The sequence below is a fragment of the Trypanosoma rangeli genome (genome assembly GCF_003719475.1).
Source record: "Trypanosoma rangeli strain AM80 chromosome Unknown Tra_15.4_contig_00284, whole genome shotgun sequence".
NCBI lineage: Eukaryota > Euglenozoa > Kinetoplastea > Trypanosomatida > Trypanosomatidae > Trypanosoma > Trypanosoma rangeli.
Genome location: NW_021706027.1, coordinates 1,345 through 24,784, shown reverse-complemented (window position 1 = coordinate 24,784; position 23,440 = coordinate 1,345). Strand labels below are relative to the sequence as shown.

The 23,440-nt window shown below is 46.9% G+C and overlaps 10 protein-coding genes and 1 pseudogene across 10 annotated transcripts, besides 11 other annotated features; all 11 read left to right on the top strand.

Moving 5' to 3' along the window:
- On the top strand, positions 1-595 carry TraAM80_07126 (RNA-binding protein; the record flags this gene model as incomplete). Its single annotated transcript, XM_029383935.1, has 1 exon — positions 1-595. A coding segment is annotated over one exon (595 nt), but the record flags the coding sequence as incomplete, so codon positions are not given.
- A 603-nt stretch (positions 596-1,198) lies between these two features.
- Positions 1,199-1,243: a sequence feature (A-rich).
- Positions 1,244-1,468: 225 nt separating this feature from the next.
- On the top strand, positions 1,469-2,728 carry TraAM80_07125 (uncharacterized protein; the record flags this gene model as incomplete). The annotated part of the gene is made up of 1 exon (XM_029383934.1): positions 1,469-2,728. The coding sequence occupies one exon, from the start codon at positions 1,469-1,471 to the stop codon at positions 2,726-2,728; it is 1,260 nt and encodes a 419-aa protein (XP_029236239.1).
- A 277-nt stretch (positions 2,729-3,005) lies between these two features.
- Positions 3,006-3,833, top strand: TraAM80_07124 (uncharacterized protein; the record flags this gene model as incomplete). Its single annotated transcript, XM_029383933.1, has 1 exon — positions 3,006-3,833. One exon carries the CDS (start codon positions 3,006-3,008, stop codon positions 3,831-3,833), a length of 828 nt encoding a protein of 275 aa, XP_029236238.1.
- A 201-nt stretch (positions 3,834-4,034) lies between these two features.
- Positions 4,035-4,068: a microsatellite.
- A 124-nt stretch (positions 4,069-4,192) lies between these two features.
- Positions 4,193-4,213: a microsatellite.
- Positions 4,214-4,235: 22 nt separating this feature from the next.
- Positions 4,236-5,849, top strand: TraAM80_07123 (uncharacterized protein; the record flags this gene model as incomplete). The annotated part of the gene is made up of 1 exon (XM_029383932.1): positions 4,236-5,849. One exon carries the CDS (start codon positions 4,236-4,238, stop codon positions 5,847-5,849), a length of 1,614 nt encoding a protein of 537 aa, XP_029236237.1.
- Positions 5,850-6,097: 248 nt separating this feature from the next.
- Positions 6,098-6,139: a microsatellite.
- A 78-nt stretch (positions 6,140-6,217) lies between these two features.
- Positions 6,218-8,665, top strand: TraAM80_07122 (putative WD repeat-containing protein 27-like; the record flags this gene model as incomplete). Its single annotated transcript, XM_029383931.1, has 1 exon — positions 6,218-8,665. One exon carries the CDS (start codon positions 6,218-6,220, stop codon positions 8,663-8,665), a length of 2,448 nt encoding a protein of 815 aa, XP_029236236.1.
- Positions 8,666-8,979: 314 nt separating this feature from the next.
- Positions 8,980-9,021: a microsatellite.
- Positions 9,022-9,035: 14 nt separating this feature from the next.
- Positions 9,036-11,129, top strand: TraAM80_07121 (transferase/triacylglycerol lipase; the record flags this gene model as incomplete). Its single annotated transcript, XM_029383930.1, has 1 exon — positions 9,036-11,129. The coding sequence occupies one exon, from the start codon at positions 9,036-9,038 to the stop codon at positions 11,127-11,129; it is 2,094 nt and encodes a 697-aa protein (XP_029236235.1).
- Positions 11,130-11,598: 469 nt separating this feature from the next.
- Positions 11,599-11,621: a microsatellite.
- A 178-nt stretch (positions 11,622-11,799) lies between these two features.
- Positions 11,800-14,316, top strand: TraAM80_07120 (putative protein kinase; the record flags this gene model as incomplete). Its single annotated transcript, XM_029383929.1, has 1 exon — positions 11,800-14,316. The coding sequence occupies one exon, from the start codon at positions 11,800-11,802 to the stop codon at positions 14,314-14,316; it is 2,517 nt and encodes an 838-aa protein (XP_029236234.1).
- A 1,304-nt stretch (positions 14,317-15,620) lies between these two features.
- Positions 15,621-15,645: a microsatellite.
- An 18-nt stretch (positions 15,646-15,663) lies between these two features.
- TraAM80_07119 (uncharacterized protein) lies at positions 15,664-16,815 on the top strand (the record flags this gene model as incomplete). The annotated part of the gene is made up of 1 exon (XM_029383928.1): positions 15,664-16,815. One exon carries the CDS (start codon positions 15,664-15,666, stop codon positions 16,813-16,815), a length of 1,152 nt encoding a protein of 383 aa, XP_029236233.1.
- A 168-nt stretch (positions 16,816-16,983) lies between these two features.
- Positions 16,984-17,015: a microsatellite.
- Positions 17,016-17,253: 238 nt separating this feature from the next.
- Positions 17,254-18,378, top strand: TraAM80_07118 (uncharacterized protein; the record flags this gene model as incomplete). The annotated part of the gene is made up of 1 exon (XM_029383927.1): positions 17,254-18,378. One exon carries the CDS (start codon positions 17,254-17,256, stop codon positions 18,376-18,378), a length of 1,125 nt encoding a protein of 374 aa, XP_029236232.1.
- Positions 18,379-18,400: 22 nt separating this feature from the next.
- Positions 18,401-18,420: a microsatellite.
- Positions 18,421-18,460: 40 nt separating this feature from the next.
- Positions 18,461-18,499: a microsatellite.
- A 125-nt stretch (positions 18,500-18,624) lies between these two features.
- Positions 18,625-18,650: a microsatellite.
- Positions 18,651-18,918: 268 nt separating this feature from the next.
- On the top strand, positions 18,919-20,172 carry TraAM80_07117 (poly [ADP-ribose] polymerase; the record flags this gene model as incomplete). Its single annotated transcript, XM_029383926.1, has 1 exon — positions 18,919-20,172. The coding sequence occupies one exon, from the start codon at positions 18,919-18,921 to the stop codon at positions 20,170-20,172; it is 1,254 nt and encodes a 417-aa protein (XP_029236231.1).
- Positions 20,173-21,781: 1,609 nt separating this feature from the next.
- TraAM80_07116 (phosphomannomutase-like protein, putative) lies at positions 21,782-22,360 on the top strand (annotated as a pseudogene).
- The last annotated feature ends 1,080 nt before the right edge of the window (positions 22,361-23,440 follow it).

Sequence of the window (23,440 nt, the reverse complement as noted above, 5' to 3'; positions counted from 1 at the left end):
AGAGTACAATCCCATCAGTGCCAAGGTGATGCTGGATGCCTCCACGGGGAAAAGTAAAGGTTTTGGTTTTGTCCTCTTTAACACCGAGGAGGAGGGAAAGAGGGCATACAAAAATCTTAACCGAAAGAGCACCAAGGCATGCCGTCACAACTTTAATTTGGTAATTTACCCCTCACAGCACACTGGGAAAGCTGCTGTCTCCCCCTCCAATGCTCTATACATTCGCAACGTTCCTATCACAGTCCCACGGGCGCAGGTGGAGAGGTTTTTGTCAGCGTTTGGCACCCTGACTTACTGCGCAATGCGGGCAGACCATTACGGCAATCCCGTATGGGTTATATACGCCGAGTATGACTGCCTAGATTGCTCCAAGAATGCCCTTCAGAAGTTGCATGGTAATTCAGAACACTTTAATGGGCCTCCGGTGATGGTCAAATATGCTGATAATGATGAGGCCAAACAAGAACGTCGTCGTCGCCGTGAAGAGGGTTTTTTGCTTCCAGTTCCGGGTTTTTCGCGCTCTCGTGGTGTTTCTACAATTACTATTAGTCAATGTTTTTTTTTCTTTTTTTTTTGGATGTACCCTGAGTTTTGAGGCTGTTGCGTTGTGATCTGGGTGCGCGTGTTATGACGAGCTGGTTGTCTTGAACCAACTTCATGTGCGGCCTTGTTAACAGCCTTGATTCGATTGCTACCACTAACGTTGCATCGGGCGATGGCCTTCAGAGACGATGGTGCGTTAGGAGTTATCGCCACTAATCTTTTTCAGCTGTTCTGTTATCGGTTGTTTTCCTTCTCTCCATTTTTGTGTGTGTTTGTGTTGTTGCTGTTATTTTTGCTTATTTTGCGAATCGCCGTGTTTGTCTGTGCTGCTTCCTCTTGTAGAGAACGCGAGTGAGGAGAGGCCCGCAGAAGCTAACAAGAAAAGTAAAAAAAAAAGGTGGGGGGGGGGATTGGAAGGAAGGCTCCCCGGTAAGGAGGCAGAACAAAAACAACACGTGTGGGGAGGTAGTGGTTGATAAAGTGTAAAGAAGGGGAAAAACGAAAGGTGTGTGTTCAACTTGTTGGGTGACCATTATTCTTCTCACTCTTCTGTTGTTTGGATTCGTCTTTAATTGAAATGCAGTAAACAACAAACTTTACAAGGAAAGTAACTGAATAAGACACCTTAGTTATTTTTCCTGGCCAAAACGATATATTTGTTATTGTTGTTATTTTTTTATTTATTTATTTATTTTTTTTTGGGGGGGGGACGGTGGGCAGCAGTTTTTAGGGGGCTGGTCTCACACTTCTTGTTTTGTGGTACGTACGTCACCATTCTCCTTTATTGTTCTTGTTTATTTCTTTTGGATGGCCTCGAGGTTGCCCCCATTCTCCTGATCACCGTGATATTTGCATCATTCGTCCTTAGAGTGGGAACAAAGGAAGTTTATACGAGTGTGTACGGGGAGGAGGTGTGTGACCCGCAATGTGGCATAACGGGGGAACGACACCTTCAGAGGCCGCGTACTACACCTCTGTGATGCATGACGCTTTGACTACGTTAGGCTCTTTGCAGCAGCAGCTTGATAAATTGGATACTCATGAGCATGTGGAAGTCAGGGTTGCGCTTGAGACGAAGATGAATAAAGTTCTGCAGGAGCATCTTCCTCGGTTAATACAGCAGTTATGGCGGGAGATTTGCCTGGTTTTGACACCTGTTGCATCGTCACAGGGCAGAGATTGTATAATGCGGGTGGAACTTTGGGATGAACTGGTCTATCAGTGCGCCCAGCTTTCCTTTTTTAGATCTATTTACCAATTCCTCACTGCAGTGATTTCTGGACGGGTACTGACGAGTGCGTGTGACACTCCCACGAAGGACCACTGTATTAAGTGGCTTATGAAGGAACGAGAGCATATATGGGAATCGGCGGAGGGTAGATATATATGTGAGTGGTTGCGTGGGTTAGTGAAAAACACACTTCCTGCCGCAGTGGATCTTGAGGAAAACGAAGTTGTGCGTCTGCATCAGTTAGCAGAAAGTGTTGCTCTGAGTAAGGATGCCTTATGGGAGCCTTGTTCAGAACGAATACAACAACATTCTTTTGAATTTGGTGCACACCCTACATTTATAGAGACAAATAGAGATGCGATTAACGAGGAACATATACGACAGGAGTATCTGAAGTTTTTACGAGCGGCCTGTACTGATTTGGCGGAAGACCTCCTCTCCCTTGTAAGGCAGAAGGGGTTCTCACAGTCACCTTTCCCTACTGAAACTCATGTGGGGATTGAAACTGTCACGAGTGGAAATGAGGAAAGAACTGGAGCAGTTGATTATTGTAATGGCAGTGGTGGCGTGGGGCCGTTTGCAGCCGCTGCTCTGATAGCGGGTGACGATCGCTGGGCGTTCTTCCGCATCCACCCAAATGACGACCCGACACTCACTGTTGAGGAAGTTGCTGACCAAGTTCGTGCCTTTTATGAGATCTACAATTCCGCCAAGACTCCACTGGCATCTATACTTGCAGAGGGATACGGCGACGATTATGCAGATCTTTTTGATTCCCTGGAGCTCCACTACTTTATTCCTAAGGTGTCAAACGTATCGGTGGAAGAACTGTGTATTGCGCCTGACGCGTTTGACAATCCACCAAAAGAAACAAGCGTTCATGTTCATGGGGAACCGGTAGTAGCAGCGGGCGTTGAAGGTGGTGCCCGTGGCGGTACCTGCCTGTCCATGTAAGGCATGACTAGTTAAGGCTGAGGGAAGTAGAGAGTGGTACAACAAGGCATCGCGTTGTTTTCCAGCATATTGGAGATGGCTCCCAGAAGATGTTTTGTATAATGCACAAGGCCCGGCTTTGCAAAACGTGTGACAAGGTTGTTTTCCCCGTTTTTTTTTGTTTTACTTTTATCACTTTCATGTATTTGATTGTGTGTGTTTGCTTTTTTTTTCCCCCGCCACTCTTTGCTCTCTTGAACATAGGATTGCAGGAAGGACTCCACGAGACACTGGGTAGATGGAGCGTAGTAAACTGGCAACGTACACGTACTCTTATGGCGATGGATTGTTTGACGCCCAAGCCGAACGCCTCTTTGCTGAAATTGACAAACAGTTGAACAAGTGGAACAATAAGTACGGGCCGAAAAAATTGCATGCGACGCTGGAAAACTCTCGGTCCATTGGAAGGAATACCCATGCAGCTGAAGCAACTGTCTGTCCGAATACGAAATGCAAAAGTCTTGGGTGCAATCAACGTGCAGCTGAATCAAGCTCCACCCACACTGACGGCAGTAGCAACAGCAGCTGCAGTTGCGGCAGTAACGATAGTACTTCTAACAATCACTTGACCGAGGAACTGAAACGAGAGATTTCTGTGCTAGGGGCACGTGTCAGCGTCTTGGAGGAACAACTGCGTGCCGCCGATAGCGAGCGCACAGCTTTGATAAAAAGATTGGAATTTACAGAGCAGCAAATGTTGAAGCTTTTTGATGCGCATACGACTCTTCAAAGCGAGTGGGTTACATTTAGGACGCATACGCTGTCATCATCGCCGTGTGATGAGGCGCAGGAAATGATAAGAGGTGGAAATAGTTATCTCGCTGCTGAGCATTTGACGCCAACTCGATATTGCAGTAGTGATACTTGCTTAGGATCATCAACTGTAGCCTCAACGGAGTTGGTGCCCCTCCATGCCGGTACTACAGTGTCAGGCTCCAATGTAAACGGCAAGACGTTAGACGCTGAGCCAGGACCCATGGCGCCTCGACAAAAATCAACTGCACAGAAGCGCAAAATGGTGCTTGAACAATTGGCACAGCGCCTTTATGTTCCCTTACCATCCTGAAGGAAAAAAAAAAGGGAGGCGTTTGCTACAGCCACCACTCCTTACAATGTCGGAGTAGTTAATCTTGTGAGGATGGAGCGTTATTTTGGTATATCACGTCTATCTTTGGTTTTCCTCAAACGCTTCATTGCCTCTTTGCCAAGGAGGGAAACAAAAATAAATCGTTGTTATAAATGCGGCGTTCAATATGCCTGCTGTAGCAAAAAAAAAAAAAGACAAAAAACAATACAAAAAAGTTGAGAGGACGTTGCTGGTAGTTCTTTTTCCCCCATTTCTTTCTCTTGTTTTTGGGTTTCTTCTCACAATACAAGTGAACTGGGGTAAGACCATACGACACAAAGTGGATATAACGCACTTTTGTGCGTGCGTGCTTGCGTGCGCCTACTTGCCCCAGGGAAAAAGATGGTGTTGCAAGTGATGCTTCTCGGGAAGTCTGCTCGTTCCCCACTTACTCGGCAGGACCTGTTGACGAAGTTGCGGCGTAGCTCTCCCCGTAGCTATCATGCTACTTGCTCCTACCGCTGGACCGAAGACAGTCTGTTCACCAGCCTCTCTCCATTGCCTCTCTCTGCCGTGAACGGGAGTCAATGTTGCTTCTATGCGTTTAAGGCCGACCTGTTCTGCGGAGGGAATAATGATGATGTCCGGGTAGTCGTCATGCTTCTTATGGATCTCACAGCCGCCGTGGATAACCTCATTGCCACCGCCACCGAGAAAGAAGAAGTAGGTTCACAAGAAACGGATGAAAGTAATGTGCTGCTTATTGAACTCGCAGATGTGTGGGAGCAGTCGGAGGAAGTTCGCCGTGCCTACTTAGAACGCTGGGGAGCGGAGGAACACGATTACCACCATACAATGGTGCGACGGGTGATGCTGTCGGCGGGCCATGTCTACGCTCTACCTCTTTCATTGCGGCCCACCCTTCCTACACAGAGCCAGGGGATAGAACCGCATTTACAGTTTCTTGCAATGGATGCAGGGATGCGAAAGCGGTGTCGTGAGGATGCGGCAACAGAAGCCTTGCATCTATGGGCCAATGAAGTGGAACGAATTATGCGAGAGGAATCCTGTCACCTTACGGTAGCAGCAGTTCCTGCTTCTGTGGCGGAACTTGTGGACGCTCACCCGCAGCTTGTACAGGCGGCACTGCTTCATCACACTGTTCGACAGCCGTTGTCATGCCTTGCAATTGGATCACAGTCATCGCCCACTCGATCGGGAGAAATTGTTTATAGTGTCATACAAGAGTACCGCGTATTGGTGCAGAGCAAACGTTACGTGCGGATGCCTCTTTACATGTCGCGTTATTCCTTTGCTCATTTGTTTTGTGCTAGCCTTCCTCGTTTGCTTGTGGAAAAGCCACTGTCACAAGCACACCCTTTGTCGATGCCAGTGTTCACCGTGGAAGGGAGTAGCGAGGACGTGGAGGCTGATGAGCGAGAACTTCTTCATGGGCTGCAGCTTACTATTGCCCTTCACCGGCTTCGTTGTGAGGTTAAAGGGCAGCATACTTTTGTCATTGAGCAATTCCTGAAGGAACTGCAGTGTAGAAATGAACGTATTGCTACCAGCTGCGGTGAAGCCGATGACGCGTCTTTGCAGCGTCGTCTTGATCGCCTACGGCGAAAAGTAATGCCTGTAGCTAGTATGCGCGGTGGCTCCGTCGATTGGATGCGCTCCTATGCCCAGGAGGCGGCGATAGGCCACAATGTGACGGAGAAGGGAATTGCCCGTTTCGAGGAATCTATGCTTGACAATAGCGAAAGCGGTAGCATATCCGAAAGTGATGATGATGTAGAGAGGGAGGATGGTGCATTCTACAATGAGGATGGCGGGGACACCGTTGGTGTGTCGCAGCAATTGGAGGAGATGGATTGCTTCTTGGAGATGCGGATGCGCCAGGCAGTACTTGGAAGTTGTGAGGTTGAGAAGGCGACGCTGAGTAGAGTGGTAGATAATGTTCTTTTCCTTGAGACGGTGCAAATGCTCGCACAGGATGAGCTATCCCTGAAATAATCGCATCAATTAAAAAAGAGACCCCATATTCTCTAGTTGAGCCGAGTAAAAGAGCAGTTGGTGGAAAAAGTGGACGAATAAACTTTTTGGGGGTGTACTGTAAATTGAAACATTTGTAGCATTTGAAAAGGCAAACTGAATTTACAGAAACCAAATTTTAAGAATAAGCTGCGTTTTTTTTTATATATATATTGTCTTTTTTGTCTATGGGTGGTGTTTTTGACGCAAAATACTCTGGCTGGAGGAGGTATATATACATATATATATGTTTATATATATATATATACATAGTGCGACTACATAAATTTGTCCGAAAGAACCAAAAAGAAAAAAAAACTTGAAAGGGGGAAAAAAGAAGCATAACACAAATGAATGGGAACGGGTTGCAAGCACTTCACATGGACGGGGAGCGTGTGACTTGCGTTGGTGTTTCACCAAGGTACCTGCTTTGGTGCGTCGAGGGTGGTAGGGCAGCAACACTGCACATGTGGGAGTCGCGCGAGGAGCAACCCTTTGCAGTACCGCTGGTGAAGTTGGGTTTTACTCCAACTTTAATCTCCTCCTTGGAAGAGAAAGTTGTCGTGGTAGGTGACAAAGTTGTGGCACTGTTCACGATGGAATGGATGTCTTTTTGTGCTATCGAATTGCACCGAGATGACGAAGAGGAAGATGAGGGAGGAGGAAATCTAAGGGTTAGAGAGGAGTTCACATGTAGTGACATCCCTGCTGGTGTAACACACATTTCGTGGGCCCCGGATGGGACTGCAGCGGCTCTTTCATCACCGCAGCAACTCGTTTTGATGGACTGCCGCGTCAGATACAACGACACAAGTCACAACGTCCACGAATTTTGGCCCTGCTTAATGGTAGACTGCAGAAATTTGTATGGTGACCCTGGCGCTGCCTTTACTGCATTCACTGCGAGTCACCTTTTTCTGTTGTCCACACGGAATCACCTGGTGATGACCCGTTTCAGTGACAATAACAACAGTAGTGGCCATGATGCTTGCTATTATCATGAGCCGCAACTTGAGAGGGATGGTCACATTATCGCGCGAGCCCGCCAGGTTACATCTTTTGCGGTAGGTGGTAGTGAAGAAGGACACCTTGTCGCAGGGTTCTCCGACGGAACGCTGAAGCTGCTGCGTCAGGATTCAATGGAGGTGTTCTTCACCCTTGATGTGACGAAGCAGCTGTACCGCTCGCCAAGTAAGCCACCACCGTCGGACATGGGGGAAAATGCTATGGAGATCTTGAGTGTAGCAGTTGGCCGTCGATACATGGTAGTGGTGCGGGCGGATGCAGTCATATGCTACGATAAGAGGTCGATGGAGTTAATTGAGGAAAAAACGGTGTTTCTTTTTGGCAAGGGGCCGGTAATGTCGACGTGCGCAGGAGATGGGTCATGGTGTGTCTGGACGCCACACAATCAAGAGCTTCTTTACTATACAGCTCCAGTACAGGAGTTTCATGGTGCTGACAACAAGGCAGATATCGTACATGCCCAAGTCCCGCTCCCTTCAAACCTACTTGAGCCACTTCGTTTGCCGTTTCAACAGGAATCACTTGCTGCGTGTACTGGAAAAGGGGCTAACAAAAATAAGGCTCAAAAAAAGCTTCTGGTTGAGAAGCCAGTAACGCACAGTCATGCTATTAAAAGCAGTGGGTATGGAAGTGCTGTACCCTGGAGCGTCCAGCAGCAGCGTGCCAAGCAGGCGCGGGAAAGGGTTCAAAAAGGAGTTCAACATCCTCGTTCAGTCGCCTCAGTTTTAAGGTACAAGGCCTTACCGTTTCCTGGGCATCCTTTTGAGCCTATGACAAAGGCAAACAAGATTCTTTTATCTTCACCTGTTCATCAAGCCATAGTTACGGACGCCGTGTTCTCTGCGAGTGGGTCTGCACTGTTGACAGCTTCTGGTGACACCACCGCAAACTGGTTGAAGTACCCTGTAGAAAGAAACGGAGGGGAGGGTACACTGATGGAGATTCATGCCAGCCCTGTGAATACCATTGATGTCAGTCTATCCCTTAATGCGCCTCTTGTACTAACTGGGTCAGCTGACGGTACAGTGGCAATGTGGAAACCCACAAAACGAGAAGCGCCGTATATTGTGCAAAAAGTTGCCAAGGATGTACGCGTGATTAAGTTTTTCTACATTGACAAATTTATTTGTTACACTGCTGGAAACACAGTATCTTTCTGCCGTTATGCGTTGGATGACGGAGGTGGTGACTTGCATCGTAACCGCAATGAATCTAAAATGGAATCTGTGCTAGAGTTTACCGTTGATTCAGCTCAGTCTGTGGTAGCCATGGATGCCATAAATTATTTCACGTCCAACGTTATGGTTTGGGTAGGATCGAACAAGTCGGTTGGTATCTACGACGTTTCTGTCGGGCAGAGCATTCAGGTCGTGGAGGAGGCTCACCTACGTCCCATCCACCACGTCGCAATGCTAGCCTCCAGCCGATATGCCACACCCAGTACGAATCTTTTACACACATACTTAACAGCTGGTTTGGACTCCACGGTACGACTTTGGGACCTGCGCCAGCGGCGATCCGTGCGACAGTTGGCGCTGCACCGAAACACTGCAGCTCCGGTTGGTGCGACATTGTCCCCTAATGGGGCTGTGGTAGCGGTTGGCAGCGAAACCCAAGACGTAGTTGTCTATGATGTGGGCTCTGGCGCAGTTGTAGATACAATAAATGTGGGTGGTACACCCACCGCTCTCAGTTGGCATCCGTTAGAAAATGTTCTCGCCGTAGGCACAGCCACAGGTACCATAAAACTGATGAGGCAACGCGGAAGATAAAGAATAAGAAATAGCGTCGAAATGTTTACTTAGTTTGTGTGGGGTGAAGTGGCACAGTCTGTACGGAACAGTAGTCTTTGCTACCTTGTTGTTGTTTTCGCCCTTTCTTTTCCTCTCTCTCTCTTCTCCTATACAATATTGTGTCTGCTGTTGTTGTTATTTTGCTTTTTAAATAACGGTTTTGCCGTATTTTGCATTATCACATCTTTGAAAAGGGATGTTTAGGTGATTTATTTGCCGCAAAAATAATACTACTATTAATACAACTAACCATTTTTCCTTCGTGGTCTGCAGTGACTCTCCGCATTCTCGCTGTGTGTGTGTGCGTAGGTGGGTGGGTGGGTGGGTGGGTAGGTAGCAGCCAACTTGCATGAGCATGGATGCCGCTCAAATACAGGCATGCACTATGGACCCTGCAACTCACGGCATAGCTCGACAAAACAAGAGGGCGGCGGCTGGCGTAAAGGTGAGATCCACAAATTCCTTATCACGCAGAAAGAATGCCAAAGGATCTTCCCGTCCGAAGAAGGATTTGCATTGCCCTCAACGTGGAGTGAAACGGACGAGGCTGAAAATTATATTTGATTTTCTGTATTTTTTTATTGTGGAGTGTATTATTCTAAAACCTCTACATGTTATACAAGCGTGGGTAGAGGATTACACATCACGGGCACAACGGGCTCGTACGGAGCGGCGGTTCATTAACATTATGAACTCCACAGAAAGTCTTGATACTTGGCTTACCAATGCAACCTACCTTGACAACCATCGCGGAATTCAGGCGTGGAAAAATACGGTCCCGAACAAGGGGGATTGTGACGCCGAGGGCCTTAACCAGGATGCTTACTGTGCCAAGATACTCGCGAGTTCTGAAAATGAACGAGCCATGTGTGAATTTCTGCGTACACAGCTGCATCGCACGGCGCACGGTATGACAAACCCCTCCAATTTTCGATATTACACTGGTACAATCACCTGCGTGGAGGAATATAATGAGGCTGTCGTGAATCTTATACGGGCGTTTGGGAGGGAACACTCTTATAACAAGTCACCCTTGTCACGATTTACTTCCTCTGAGGAAAGAAGGCGGTGCTCATTTGAGGAAAGTCATTTATTGACTCCCAATTCTACAACGGCTACATTTGCTAACGAATTTGCAGGAGCTGATGAAATTGTTGATTTCGCTCCCTCTGGAGAATCCGATGCTGAGAGGCGTGCCGATGACCCTACATGCAATTATTTGGAATCCAGGGCTGTTCCTTCGCTATACCTTTCGTCTCTACTCAATTGGGCCATGAAACCGCATGCCTTCGCGGAAACGCATCTGACGGATATCCAGAAGCTCGAGGTACTTCAAGACACGCTACAGTCGTATGGGCGCAGTGCTCTCATGCTAAGTGGTGGTTCGACCTTGGGGGTTTCCCACACGGGCGTTGTTCGAGCCCTTTTTGATGCAGGTTTGTTACCTGATATTATTTCAGGCTCTTCTGCTGGATCCCTCATTGCCGCAATTATCTGCTCGATGAAAACCGATCAACTTAGTGAATTATTGACGGACTCGGTGTCGACCGTGCAAAAATTGCAATTTTCCCCTTTTGATCATGGTGAACTATTTACAAAACTAAAGCAACTTTTACGTACTGGAGCTTTCATGGAAGTACGGACACTCATGGAATGCCTCCGCAGCAATTTGGGGGATCTCACCTTTGAAGAAGCATACCGTAGTACGGGCCGCATATTAAACGTGTGTGTGACAAGTGAACAGTACAGTGGTTCTCACATGGATAGGCATATGCTACTGAACTACATGACATCACCAAATGTCGTGCTATGGAGCGCGGTGAGTGCCAGTTGTGCCTTGCCCGGACTGTTCACGGCGGTTCAGCTTATTGAGAAGTTACCTGATGGTACCTTCCGACGCTTTCTTCCAGGGCAACTCTGGTGTGATGGAAGCCTTGCTCGGGATCTTCCGCGGGAGAGTCTCGCTTCCTTGTTTAATGTCAACTATTTTATTGTGAGTCAAGTAAACCCACATATCATACCCTTCCAGCAAAAGCCTGTCTCACCGCTTGTATACAAAGAACGTCGCCCACGAAAAATTCTAAGTTCACTCTGGTATGGGTGTTGTCGAGAAATTCACCGTTGGATTTTGAAGTTGTTTAGCGTTGGACTTCTCTCTAGCACTGGACGGTGGGGACTGCTGTACCTGTTCTTGGCGCAGCGTTATGACGGCGACATCCTCATTCTTCCAATAGGAAATGTTATGCACGCCGTGCCGGACTATTTCAATATTATGGCAAATCCAACTTCTGAGTACATTGCGTTTGTCACAAGCAGAGCACAGCTGCGGACATGGCCGCATCTCAATCAGATCCGCCACTCTACGATGATTGAACGGGCTCTGACACGCGAACTTGGCTTGCTGAGGGAACGCATTAGAGATCACAATAAAACGTTTTCCTGAAACAGCATTCTGTCATTTCCCCTAATCTTTTTTTTTATCTCTTTGTTTTATATTTTCCTTAATGCTTTTTGGACTTTTATTGCCGGGATACCGTCTGGAATTGTTCTGAGTAAATACAAGCGTCTTTGATTTATGTCTATATCCTCTTTCTCTTGGTGTCTGGTTGTCTGGATGTGTGTATGTAAAGCCGGTTGGTTGGGTGGGCGATATATATAATCTCCACTTCTTCACCTCCGCCTTCTCCGCGCTCAGGTGCGGCTCGGGATGTGACGTTGCAAAGAGGGCGAGCAGAGGAGAAACAAAATCGGCGTCTGACATTACAGTTACTGGCGTCGACTACAAAGTTTTTGGCTTGCTGTTTGTGCAGGGTTTTTGTCGGGTGCGTTTTTTTTTGTGCGAATTGTGTCTGTATGGGCCTGTCTTTCCGTCTATTTTGTTTTCCCCCCTCTCCTCCTTATCCTTCCCATGGCTCTCTCTCTCTCTGCTCTCCCTTACCCACACGTGTATGCATGTTTATACGCATAGTTTCTTTCTGTGTCGTCTTGTTCACTGCTGGAGAAACGGCTGCTAATTTAACGCGGCTCGGTATCTCCATCTCGGTGAAAAGCGACGTGTTGGATAGGCAGAGCATTCTAAAGACTAGGCAGTGTGTCCCGTGCGTATTTGCATCATGGAAAACTACACCGTGATGGAAAGGATTGGTGGTGGTACCGAAGGCGTTGTGTTTCGTGTACGACACGAGACAACGAAGAAGGTACTTGCTATGAAGGTGATTCGCTGCGCCGACCACACCAAGGTGAATTCGGCTCTGAAGGAAATTAAAATTCTTTTGCAGCTTCGTCACCCACATGTCGTCTCCTACGTCGATTTCTTTCTTGTGTTCCACAACGACAAGGTACGGCATGATTTTGCCTTGGCAAATAGCGACGAGGAGCAGCACTCCGATTCTACACGAAACCTTCGGTTGTGCAGCACAGGAACTTTAGGTGGTAACGGCAACTCAACTGGTGAAAATAACGTCTTTCCAAGTGTCTCATGTTTTTGTCCCTCGGAAGTTTGCGTCTGTCTAGTGATGGAATTGTGCACCTTTGGCGATATGCAGGGCACAATACGGGAGGCGAGGCGACACTTTGTGGAAGTTGGGTCCCACCCCATCACAGAAGCACGAATTGTCTCGTGGATGGAACAATGCGCTTCAGCGCTTGCCTTTATCCATGAACGAGGTTTTCTGCACCGTGACCTAAAGCCCACCAATATATTTTTTGATAACAACAAGGACATCAAAATTGGGGATTTTGGTCTTGCAGCCACGGTTGGCCTTGGTCGCCAAACCATCGTCGGGACTCCCATGTATCTTGCCCCGGAGCGCATGTTACATCAGGTGTATGATGAAAAAGTAGATGTATGGGGGTTAGGTGTTGTTATATTGGAACTTGTTACCCTGCAGGACCAACCTATTAATAGTCGTGTGTTAGAAAACCCGCTGGTCGTCGAGTCCGTTGTACAGCAGGTAACGTCTATGGGGTTTACAGCTGTACTCGGTGGCCTTTTGCGTGATATGCTGCAACGATTTCCTGAAGGTCGACCCTCACCTGCGGCTATACTGTGCCGTTTGGATGCCATGACAACAACGTCCTCGCCACACTGCAGTATCTCTGTCCCAACTGTCACCGTAGATGTGAGCTGTCCCAAGCCCTCCATGATGGTATGCGGATTATGCGAAGTGGAACCTGCAACGTCGGCCTGCTCAAGTTGTGGTGCCGTCCTCTGTGAAGGATGTGACCGTGCAAGACACAAGCACCACAGTCGTCACGGTCATGAACGGACCTCGTTGCTTCTCTCAGATTATAGTCCAACAACGCGTGCGCATCCTTTGAACGAGGTTGATCCGGACACTGTAGTACCTGTAAAGCGCAAGATGTCTGACAACATGAGTCAGGCATTCTCACGGCCTAGGTTGTCTGTGTTTAATTCCCCAGCAGGCTCTTTTTGTGCGGCATCTACTGAAGGTTCAAGCAATGTCCTTCTTCAAAGTATGAGGAGTACCATACTTCGTGTCCCGCAGGATTATCCCACCATTAAAGCCGCACTGCATGTGGTACAGTCCATGCCACACATCCGAAAAATTGTAGTGGCGGGTAACACTATTCATAACACACCGTTGATTCTAAGCGACAAGTTGCCAGACAATCTGAAACTTATCGGTGAGAACCCCTCTCCAGTCATTGAAGTCGAGGATAACTCATTTGCCATTTACTGTACCTCGGGACGTGGCACCTTGGAAAATTTTATTATTCGCCATGCTGGGAAAAAACCTTCGCTAACGGATTCTTTCTCTGGTCAAAAGCCTTTGAAAAAACCCTCTCGTCCTATTGCCGTCTCCATTGCAGGTGGGGATTGGAAAATTACACAATGCCGAATTTCCTGTTCTGCTGGAAGTGGCATCAGTGTGACTGCTGGTGTGGAGGCTGTTGTGTCGCATTGTACGATTCTTGAAGTCAAGGTGGCGGGAATAATTGTGATGGAGGGAGGCCAGGGGTTGTTTGAAAGGAACACCCTTATCAACTGTGGGTTTGCCGCCTTTTTGTTGAAGAAGAACAGCTCTGCGCGACTGTGTGGGAACCATGTGACGGATGGTGCAGAGACTGGCATATTTTGCCAGGATGCCTCTGGCCTAGTGGAGGATAATTTTATTGCAAACAACGGTGGATGCGGTGTGGTGGCAAAAGGTTTCGATGCCAACATCATCATTCGTGGAAATAGAGTCGTGGCAAATGAACTAGCTGGTTTTTTCTGCTGCAACGGTGCATGTCCGATCATAACAGCGAATGAAATACGACAGAACAAGAGAGCTGGTGTTTTAGTAAAGACGCGAGCCGCTCCAAGAATCACAAAGAACATCATTTGCTCTGGACGGGAGGCGGGCATTTACGTATTTGACGGAGGAGCAGGCTTTATTGAGGAAAATGAGTTGCGGGATAACAGTAACGCGGGGATTCTTGTCACAACTGGTGGTTGCCCACATGTAGTGAAGAACACAATTTGTGGTAGCCTTTACGAAGGGGTCTGGGTGTGTAAAGGGGGCGCTGGGACCTTCGTTGGAAATGACCTTCGTGGCAACGAGAAGGGACCGAGAGACATTGAGAAGGGCTGTTCAGTTTTGTGGACCGGCAACCGCGAATCGTGAGGCAGCAGAGCAGGGAGAACAGGGTTTTTTTTTATTTGTATTTTATTTTAACGCATGAGAGCAGAGTAGCGAATTCTACGCACTTCTAGTAATGTAATGGGAGACCCGTAGGAAAGATGACATAATGAAGTTTAGATGTTGCAATAGATGCATGGCTGAAGCTGAAGCGTTTGATTTATTTCTTAATCCTTTACTCTGTCTTTTTGTTTGTTTGCTTCTTCTGGTTGGGTGAGGCGTCGTTTTTATATGCGGCTGACTTCACTGTGAGAGCATCGTTTCCAATATGTACGGAATATTGGATGGGGACTTTGGTGTCTTCTTGACGTGCACCGTGGGCAGAGCTTTACAGCTTCCTCTGAGAATTAGAGAGGATGCGAGAACAGAAAAGAGAGAGAGAGTAAAAGAGCATACGATACCGTTTTCATTGTTTAACGTGCGATGAGGCGAGCATAAAACACAAGATTCACTTGGGCGGGTGTGATGAATAAAACAAAGCCATATGTCTTTTTTTTTCTTTGCATCTGCACTGCACACGAGCATGCATAAATTGGCAGGCAAAAAAAAAAGAGAACGATGCTAGAGTCACCTTGGCAACTTACATCTTTGTCCCCCCGCCACAGGACCAGCTCTGTTTATAGTATTAGACCCTAGTAGATTTTTTATATGATGATGATGTTTTTTTTTTCATTTTTTTGGTTTGCTTTGGAGAGTGGGTGGTGCTCTTTTATTCGCCTATTTCATTAGGTAGCTTTACTTCATGGAAGCCCACGTTCGCATTTGGTTATGGTTACTTTGTTATTTTGGCATTGTTTTTGTTGGTACGAAATACAAGGTGCAGGAAGGGGCATTGCTTGCATCAAGTCGGCAAATTCACTTGTCTTGTTTACTGCACTGCTTCTGTTTGTTGCTTCTTTGGAGGAGAGAAGATATATAGATATATATTGTGCATTAATGTTTACATTTCTTATGTATAAAGGTGTGGGTGGTCTCTGATTGGTTGGAGATGCGAATTGGTGAGTGCATTGGTGTGTTTGGTTTAATACACGTACATCCTGTTGGGTAACGCAAGGGAATGAAATGGAGGGGGAGTGAGGAGGTGATGTTTGTCGCCACAACTGTGAAACAGCAAGAAGAAATATGTGTTGGCTTGATTTATTTTTTTATTCACGAATGTTTTTTTTTTTTTTTTGCATGTCAGTTTAATCCTCAAGGCTGCATCTCTCTACCTTACTGATGTTGTTGTTTTCTGTGTGTCTTTGTGCCACTCCCTGTATGGAGTTTTCCCAACATTCTTTTAAAGACGCTTGTTTCCTTTTTTTTTTTTTTTTTACTGGCAAAGGCCTATTGATGCACTTGCGTCGTAGGGTTTCAAGCATCTTTAGTCGCGTGAATGACGCTATCACGGTGGTGTCAGGGAGGCGTTCATATTATTCTGGACGTACCGTGTTGCCATGGAGAAGAAACGTCATACTTAGTGTGTTACTCCACCAACGTAGTCTAACGTGTACCAGTTGGATAAGATGGGCATCGACAGAGACAGCTTCGGTGGTGGCAGCGGCGGAGGCGGCGGAAGAAGCAGTTTCTTCTTCTTCGGGCATCTTACTTGACGGTGCTGCTGATTTTATTGATTTGGGTCTTGGCGACAGTGAGACGGGGGACTTAGCTTTGGTGGTGTCGTGGGAGCAGCAGCCTGCACTCGGGGTCGTACGGGCGCCTGAGATTCCTGAGGGACAAGAGTACTCGCGGCTCAACATCCCTCTTACCCACCCGCGTGCTGGTCGAACCGAACCACGGCCTAACAGTCGCAGCATTGTCGCTGCAGATAACACCCTTTGCCTCTCCAACAAACTCAACAAAAACGAGGACAACGGCCAGGACGCCATTGTTCTCGCGGATACGGACAACAAATTTACTGAAGACGGCGACGGCGATGAGGAAGCCCTCCCATACGACGATGAACTTTTTGCTGAGATGTTGCTTAAGATGGAAGTTGAGGGTGCCATTGATGAAGCATGGCAAGACGCCCGCAAGGCGCATATAGAGGACGTGGTGGAGCTTGTGGAAGTTCTTCGTTCACTTAAAGTCCGTGAAATTTGCGCCATAGATGTCTCAGCGAAGACGGGCAATTTTGACTACATGATTGTTGGGACATGTGAAGGTCCACGACACATTCACTTAGCCGCATGGGCGGTTCAGGAAGCGGACTCCCTGAGACGCGTCTCGAAAATTAAGCGTAAACAGACGGATCATACGTGGGAAGTGGTGCCTGTTGGTAGAATCATAGTGAATCTTATGCAAGACACGGTTCGTGAAGAAATGGCACTCGAGCGTAAGTGGGCAGTGACGAAGTGCATGGATCCTCTCTCCGTAGCCAATGCACCAGTGAGTGAGGGAAGACAGGTCAAGGCTCATGGATTGTGGACGCTGACCCTTAATTTGCAGGATTTGGAAGACTTTGAGGTGGATTACTGCAAAGATGTTTTGATGCGACAGTTGTAAGCAGGCAGCTACCGTCTCCTACCTCGGCATTTCTTTGGTAATACACTAAGAAATTCGTCACTGGAGTTGGGGTTATGTGGGTGTCGCAGTGTATTGGTGATGATACACCTTGTGCGATGGATGGTTTCAGTTCAACGCATTTCCTTTGAAAGCAATAAGGAAGAGACAAATGAAAAAAAATATAATAATAATAATAATAAACAAAAACAACCTTGTAAAATTTATTTGTTTATTTTCAAAACGTTTTAATACCAAGTCTGATAATTTATATGTGGTACGCAAAATTATCTACATCCGTATTCGAGTACTCTCCCCTTTTGCTTACCCATCAATCCATTCTCTGAGCCTCTTATTGTAGTTATGGAAAGGAGTGAAAGGCGAATCATTTTCTTTAGTTGCGATTTTTATTGCTGTTGTGGCTTTTTTTTTTGAGGCACGATGTGGCCGGTGTTAGATCACGGTTCCTTGCATGATGGTGCCCCCTTCGAAACAGTAGCGGGTGCCGCGGGACCAAGAAGACCAACGGGTGGCACTCCTCCCCTGAGTAGTATTTGTGAGGAAATTGCTCGCAAGCACCTGAATGTTCGGCGACTGCTTGCGAACGTTCAGCGTGATGAGGGGAAGGCAAGATCGATGCAGGTACGCTTGGCTACACTTCTTAAGGAGAAGAGTAGACGGGAGCAGGAGGTACAGACTGCATTTAGTAACTTGCCCACTTTACATGCTATTACAGATCTTAAACTTCGATTACAGGCTGCTTGTGAGAGTAAACAAGACTCCGCAAATAAAATTAACGATGTGGATGCATACTTCACGCTCATTGCTGCTAATGCGAAAATGAAATGTGATGGCAAAGCAAGGCAAGAACATGAATACATGGGGCTCAAGCGATCTATACGTGTTCTTCAAGGTGAAGTTGCCAATTTGAAGCTTCAGTTGCATGAGTTATCCAGTAATGTGAAGAGGAATGCTGTATGTAGAGACCCCCCCTATTCCAATGAAAAAATGAAGAACAGCAATAAGTGTCTGAGTGCCTCTGCTGGAATTGATAAAATGAAAAGAGAAAAGAGAATGTGGGAGGAGCGGGTACGAGAGGCGGCGGCGACCTGGCGCATGGCAATAACTCGGGAAGCCAAAGTGACCCGTATTTTTGAGTCTTTGAAGAGACGAATGGCAAGTTTGTCGCCGCCGTCAGTAAGTCCGACAAGGACTATTAAACCGAGGAAGAGATTCAACCCAGTCGCGGAAGATGTCGTTGCTGAGGCGTTCATTCCTCCATTGGAATCGGGAAGCTTGCTTGCCGTATCATTGAGTCGTCAGGCCGAAGAACCCGCCACGGAGGCTTGCTCCTGTAGCCAGGCGAAGTGTTCTTTTTTTTGGACCCCGCTAAAAAAGTGCAGTGGTCGGGAAAAAAACAAACTTTTTTTGCCAATGAATGACGGCAAAGGCAACATGTACTCAAAGGAGGAAACATTGAAGCGTCAGGTGGAAGATTTGGAGGTGGAGTATGCACGCGTGAAATGCCGGGTTTCTAAACTGCGAGAGGAAAATAATTGTAGTTGATTTCATTGGGGTGGTTGAAGCGTTATTATTATTATTATTATTTTGAAGGGGGAAGCAGTTGAGAAAGGGGGTTGTCCGTGTGTTTTGCTTTGTCGTTTTTTTTTCTTTCTTTCTTTTTTTCCCAAATACGTTTAAAAAAAAACATTTTGTTTGTTTATGCTGGCTATATGGTTACCAGGCTTCCACAACCTGCTGAATTAATGTTGCTGCACCGGTCACTACTTCTTGTTACCCCTCATTTCTCTTTTTTTGTTGTTGTTGTTTTTTTTGTTTATTGCTCTCTTTCTCTCTTTCTATGTATATGTGTGGGTGTATTTGTTTATCACTCTTTGTTTTTATGCTTCTGTTTTACTTGTGTTTATGCTGTTCTTTGTGATTCATTTTGTACACGCACTCTGAATCCCTCTACATGCATACATTTTTTTTTGTGTGTGTTTGTTCAGTATTACTTTAATAATCTAGTTTTCACCACTGTGGGAGGGAACGAACCGGGGTTTTCTGTATTGCCTGTCACTCTGTGTGTAATACTTGGTTGTACACATGAGTGACCTTTGGGGCATGTTTGTGGATCGCCTGGTGGCGTCAGGATACACACTGGAGGATTTTGTTGACAACGAAGGCTTGCTTCGGCTTGTCGCTGAGGAGTTTTGTGGGTTCACGCCTCAGCAAGTAAGGGAGCTTCAGAAACAGTGGCAGAGTGTGCACCAAGGAGCAACAATTAGGATGATGAAACCGAGAGATGCATCTCATACAGCGGGGCGAGCCTATTCTCAAATGAATGGCAAACCTGCCTTTCAAGGCAGCTTTAGTGTGTATTCCACAAGTACAGTGTTGTCTCGTGCCACCAGATTCTTGTCGAATTTGAGCAAAAATGGGAGTCTACTATCATCCGCGATGGTGACGGAGCTCCCGCTTCCACGCAGACTAACCCAATCTTTTCGTGGACGGCTGGCTTCAATGCATAACCCCACTGGAGAAGTGGAGCTTATGTGGAAACTTTGTAGCCCAAGTACATTAGCCAGCATTAGGGAAGGCCGTTCATTGGGGACTATAGATAACCGGGACAGATTGTGCTCCTGTGGTATTGTTCTCTACCGCGACGACGGAGATGCAGCAGAATTTCAAGAAGACACACCTGTGGAATTGGTACACCAAGGCTGGTGCCTTGTTGCCTTTGATACAGCCATTGGTAAATCGCGTCATCTTGAAGCAGAGGAAATTCAACTAGTGCAGCATTTTTCTATGAAAGAGTGCTTTCACACCCTTAATAGTGACGGCTATGACAGCATTTTGATTACTCCTTGTAATGCCATTGCCATATTCCACCCAGACCAGATTGTCCCACGTTTTATTGTTACTGTCCATGCTTCCAACACCCATCTGTCAAGTTGCCCTTCCATAGCAACTGCAATGGGTCATCACGATATGACATCTTATCAACTGCGAAAAGGTGAAAATCTGTATGACAAGGTGCAACCAAAAGTCGTGGAGGCAATAAGAGGGCTGAATGTAGCAAATGCACCTCATAAACTATCCGCTGACACCTCTTTGGATGCGACTATGTGCCACAAACATCCGGGCAAGGAGGTTGAATTTTGGTGTTCAGAGGAAAAACAGCTGTTATGCAGTCATTGCCTCTTTTATGACGGCTACAGCAGCAACAATTGCGTACTAGTGGCTGAGGCAGCTCGAAAGGAGCTCCAAGACTTGAACGTTGGATGCAAAATGCACGGACTTTTACAAAAGAGATTAATTCTGTTGTTGATCTTTTCCGCTCCGCAGAAGAGGATATAGACCGGTGTGAAAAAGAACGGAAGGAGGAGCTGCGAGAACAGTTTAAACACGTACGTGCAAAGTTGGATGTATTGGAAGCAGAACTTACTGCACAAGTTGAGACTAGGAGTGGGAAACAGCGACAATCCTTGCGAAACTCCTACGCAGAAGTCCAAGCCACCGTGGAACGGGTGAATCAACTTCTTGGTGAAGCCGAATCACCACTTTTAAAGTATAGAGCTGGAGATGTTGACTACAGAACCGCTGTGGCTTTTTTGAAGGTGACACGATCTGTGTTTGAAGACTGGCCCACCGTGGCTATTCCCATGTATTCCGTCGTCACTGGTTGGAACCGAAACATTTTAAAAGAAGTAGCAAGCGTCCTAGAGCTCGTATTTGCTGCCGCTGAGAGCGAGGGACAAGTGGAGTTGCCGGAGGCTGTAGATGTCAATTATCTTAAAAGCTGAGGGGTAGTAGGATAACACCTGTATGTCATTGTGACTTTACGTTCATGGTGTTATTATTATTGTTATTTTAGGTCTGACATTTCCGTTTTCGAGCTACATTCGGATTTTTGCTTTTTCTGCACATGTCTAAGTGCCTTGTTGTATTGGTTTCCTATCTTTAGCCCCACAGCTGTTACTACTATTTTGGCCTACTCTCGGGTTTCTCTTCCGCAGGGATAAACTTATTCTAACGTCAGAACCTCAGTTATGGGAAACCACCCACTCACGAAGCTTTGCTTTACTTGTTACTACTGGCAATCAATGTGTCTTTGAGGATATGTTTAAAAAGGTTCTTCCAACGGGATTCAGTCTTTGATTGACAAACGCTCGAGTGGCAATACGGATTCTTTCCCACTGTCCCAGGTGGAATTTTTGTTGAGACAAAAAAAAAAGAATGAGGGCGGAGCGCGTGCGGAGCATTCCACAAGCCGATAAAACTTTTTCATTGAACTACTGGTGGGTGGGGCAACCACGCTGAATCCCTCACCCTCTGCTAGGACCCCATGACGCTGCTCGCTGCAGGAGTCGGTTTCTTACCGCCCTTTCCCCTTGTTTGAATGCATTCATGAAGTGTTGGGTAACGGATTGTCAACTTCAAGCGGTAGTGGCCAGCGTTGTGAGAAGAATAATTGGGGCATTGGAGAAGTAATGTACGCGCAAGCAGCGTGGTGGAATGTCTCTCTGTTTAAAAAGAAAAAGAAAAAATGAGGGGATGAATAGAAGGATCACTTGTGATTAATAGCTCAGTATGCGAAAATGATAAGGTCGGTTCTGTCTCGCGAGCCTTGGCTTAAAGAACTGTTTGCACGTCTTTTTCTCTGTTTTGAATATCACAACAGGGGATGTGGTATGGGGCGCGTTTTTGGTGACTACATTCCCGTGTGCTGAGAACGGGTGGCCGCAGCACAGGACTGGCGCATCTAATCATTAACTAGGTGAATTTCATTCGGGTGATTTCATAAAAAAAAAAAAGTTACACATTTGATACTTTGGTTGTTGTTGTTTTTTAAGGGAGATACAACGGCCTCGTTTTGGGGATCTGGTGAAGGTGATGTAGTTTAAGGGGCCTTTGTCTTGGCCTGCTAAGGTAACAGTGAAAACTTTTGAAGGGACAGACGATGAGACGGCCCTTTGGAATTTGGGTGATGGTGTTGATTTGTTGTGTAGTTCAGCTTACAAGAGTGGTTGTAGCTGTAAAGGTACGGGGCCCCATTTATTCCCTGCATATAATGTGGAACGTGTTCATGCGGTAACTTGCTGTGACGTGGTGAAGAGACAATGGACGCAACTTCATAGTTTGGAAAGTCGTCATGCCACTTCTTTGGAGGATAATGACGGCTCAGTTGAAGTTCAGCTCCACCATTTTTGGGACGCACCATCGCACATAGGCATCACATGTAGTAAGACTGTATGCGATTTTAGAAAGCGCTCTTTCAGTGATGAGCTCGTCTTTGATTTATTAAGCAAGCAACTTTTTGCGGGCCTTCAAACCACGCGTACGGAGTTGGTACAGAGCGCGTACAGTGTTTTTGTGGATAACCTACTCAATGAGGATGATTTGACTACAGTAATGGAAGAGACGTGTTGTAGAATCCATCAGAAGGGAATTAATTCGTGGTGACCGCCTTTTCAGGATCACAGTGTGCGTGAAGCACAGGAAACTATTTGCCAGTAATGTTGCTTCGCGAAGCAACATCTCTTTTCGGTGATGATGTTTATTACCTTTAGCTAATTATTTTTCAACTCTATCGGTATTTTATCTTGTGAGGCCGTGTTTTGTATTTGATTTATTGTGGGGTGAGGAAAAGCTGTATAATATACTAAGAGAAAAGAAAAAAATATCGAGAGACGTTTACTCACATTTTTGGATGGACCCATGTGTCCTGTATGTATTGTTTTAGTTTTGCTTTGCTGGTTCTGGCGTCCGCCTCGTTGCGACGCTAATGACTGTGCGTTCTTGTACCTCCCTTTTCGTGTCACACTTTGTTTGCTGCTGCTGGCTGCTTATGCTGGTCGGGTTTCTGTTATTCGCCTTGTGGCTTTCTCTGGTTCGACGCTGTCCTGTACTCAACCGCACCCCTTCGGATAAGCAGCAGCACGTGGCGTGATGCTGTAGCTGGTGTTGCTACGCTCTTGCCTGAGCAGGTGGTTACGGCGAGAAGGGACGCAGCTGTCGACGGACGCTCAGAGTATGAGGCTTTTCGGCGCCTCCACGCGGTGAAGAAGAAGTAAATGGGGGTCAAGACGGTGAGCTTTGGGGAACTGGAGAGGAACGGAACACGGGTGTGTGAACCTTCGCGGTCCCGTGAATTGTGCTTCATCGGCGCCGGTTTTTACTGCCAATTGTCATGGAAAGTATGTGCGCTGTGTGGCAGTGAGTGCTCTAGTTAACATGTACCAATAAAGGAGAATGAACGCTTCTCTGTAGCTTTGTATCTCAATGTTCACTTACCCATATGTTTGGCCTTTATTGCTGGCGTCGCATTTCTGCGCCCCGAATGCGTTAACAGCCGCACATGTGGCCATATGCCCTCACCGGCGCTCACTCCTCCCTTTTTATGATTTTTGTGCATTGTGTCCGCCGTTGTCTCTCCCTTTTTCTTTGCTGTGGTAATTCACAGGCGACACAGCAGGACAGTCGCAAGGCAACAGGGTATGGCGGTACGTTGGGGGCGGGGAAGCGGCCGTGCGCGGTTGGGATTGCGGCCCTCTGCTGCGCCGTCGCGCCTTGCTGTTTGCCCCGCACACTGCAGCTTCCAAATCCGCAGTTTCCAAGACCCATG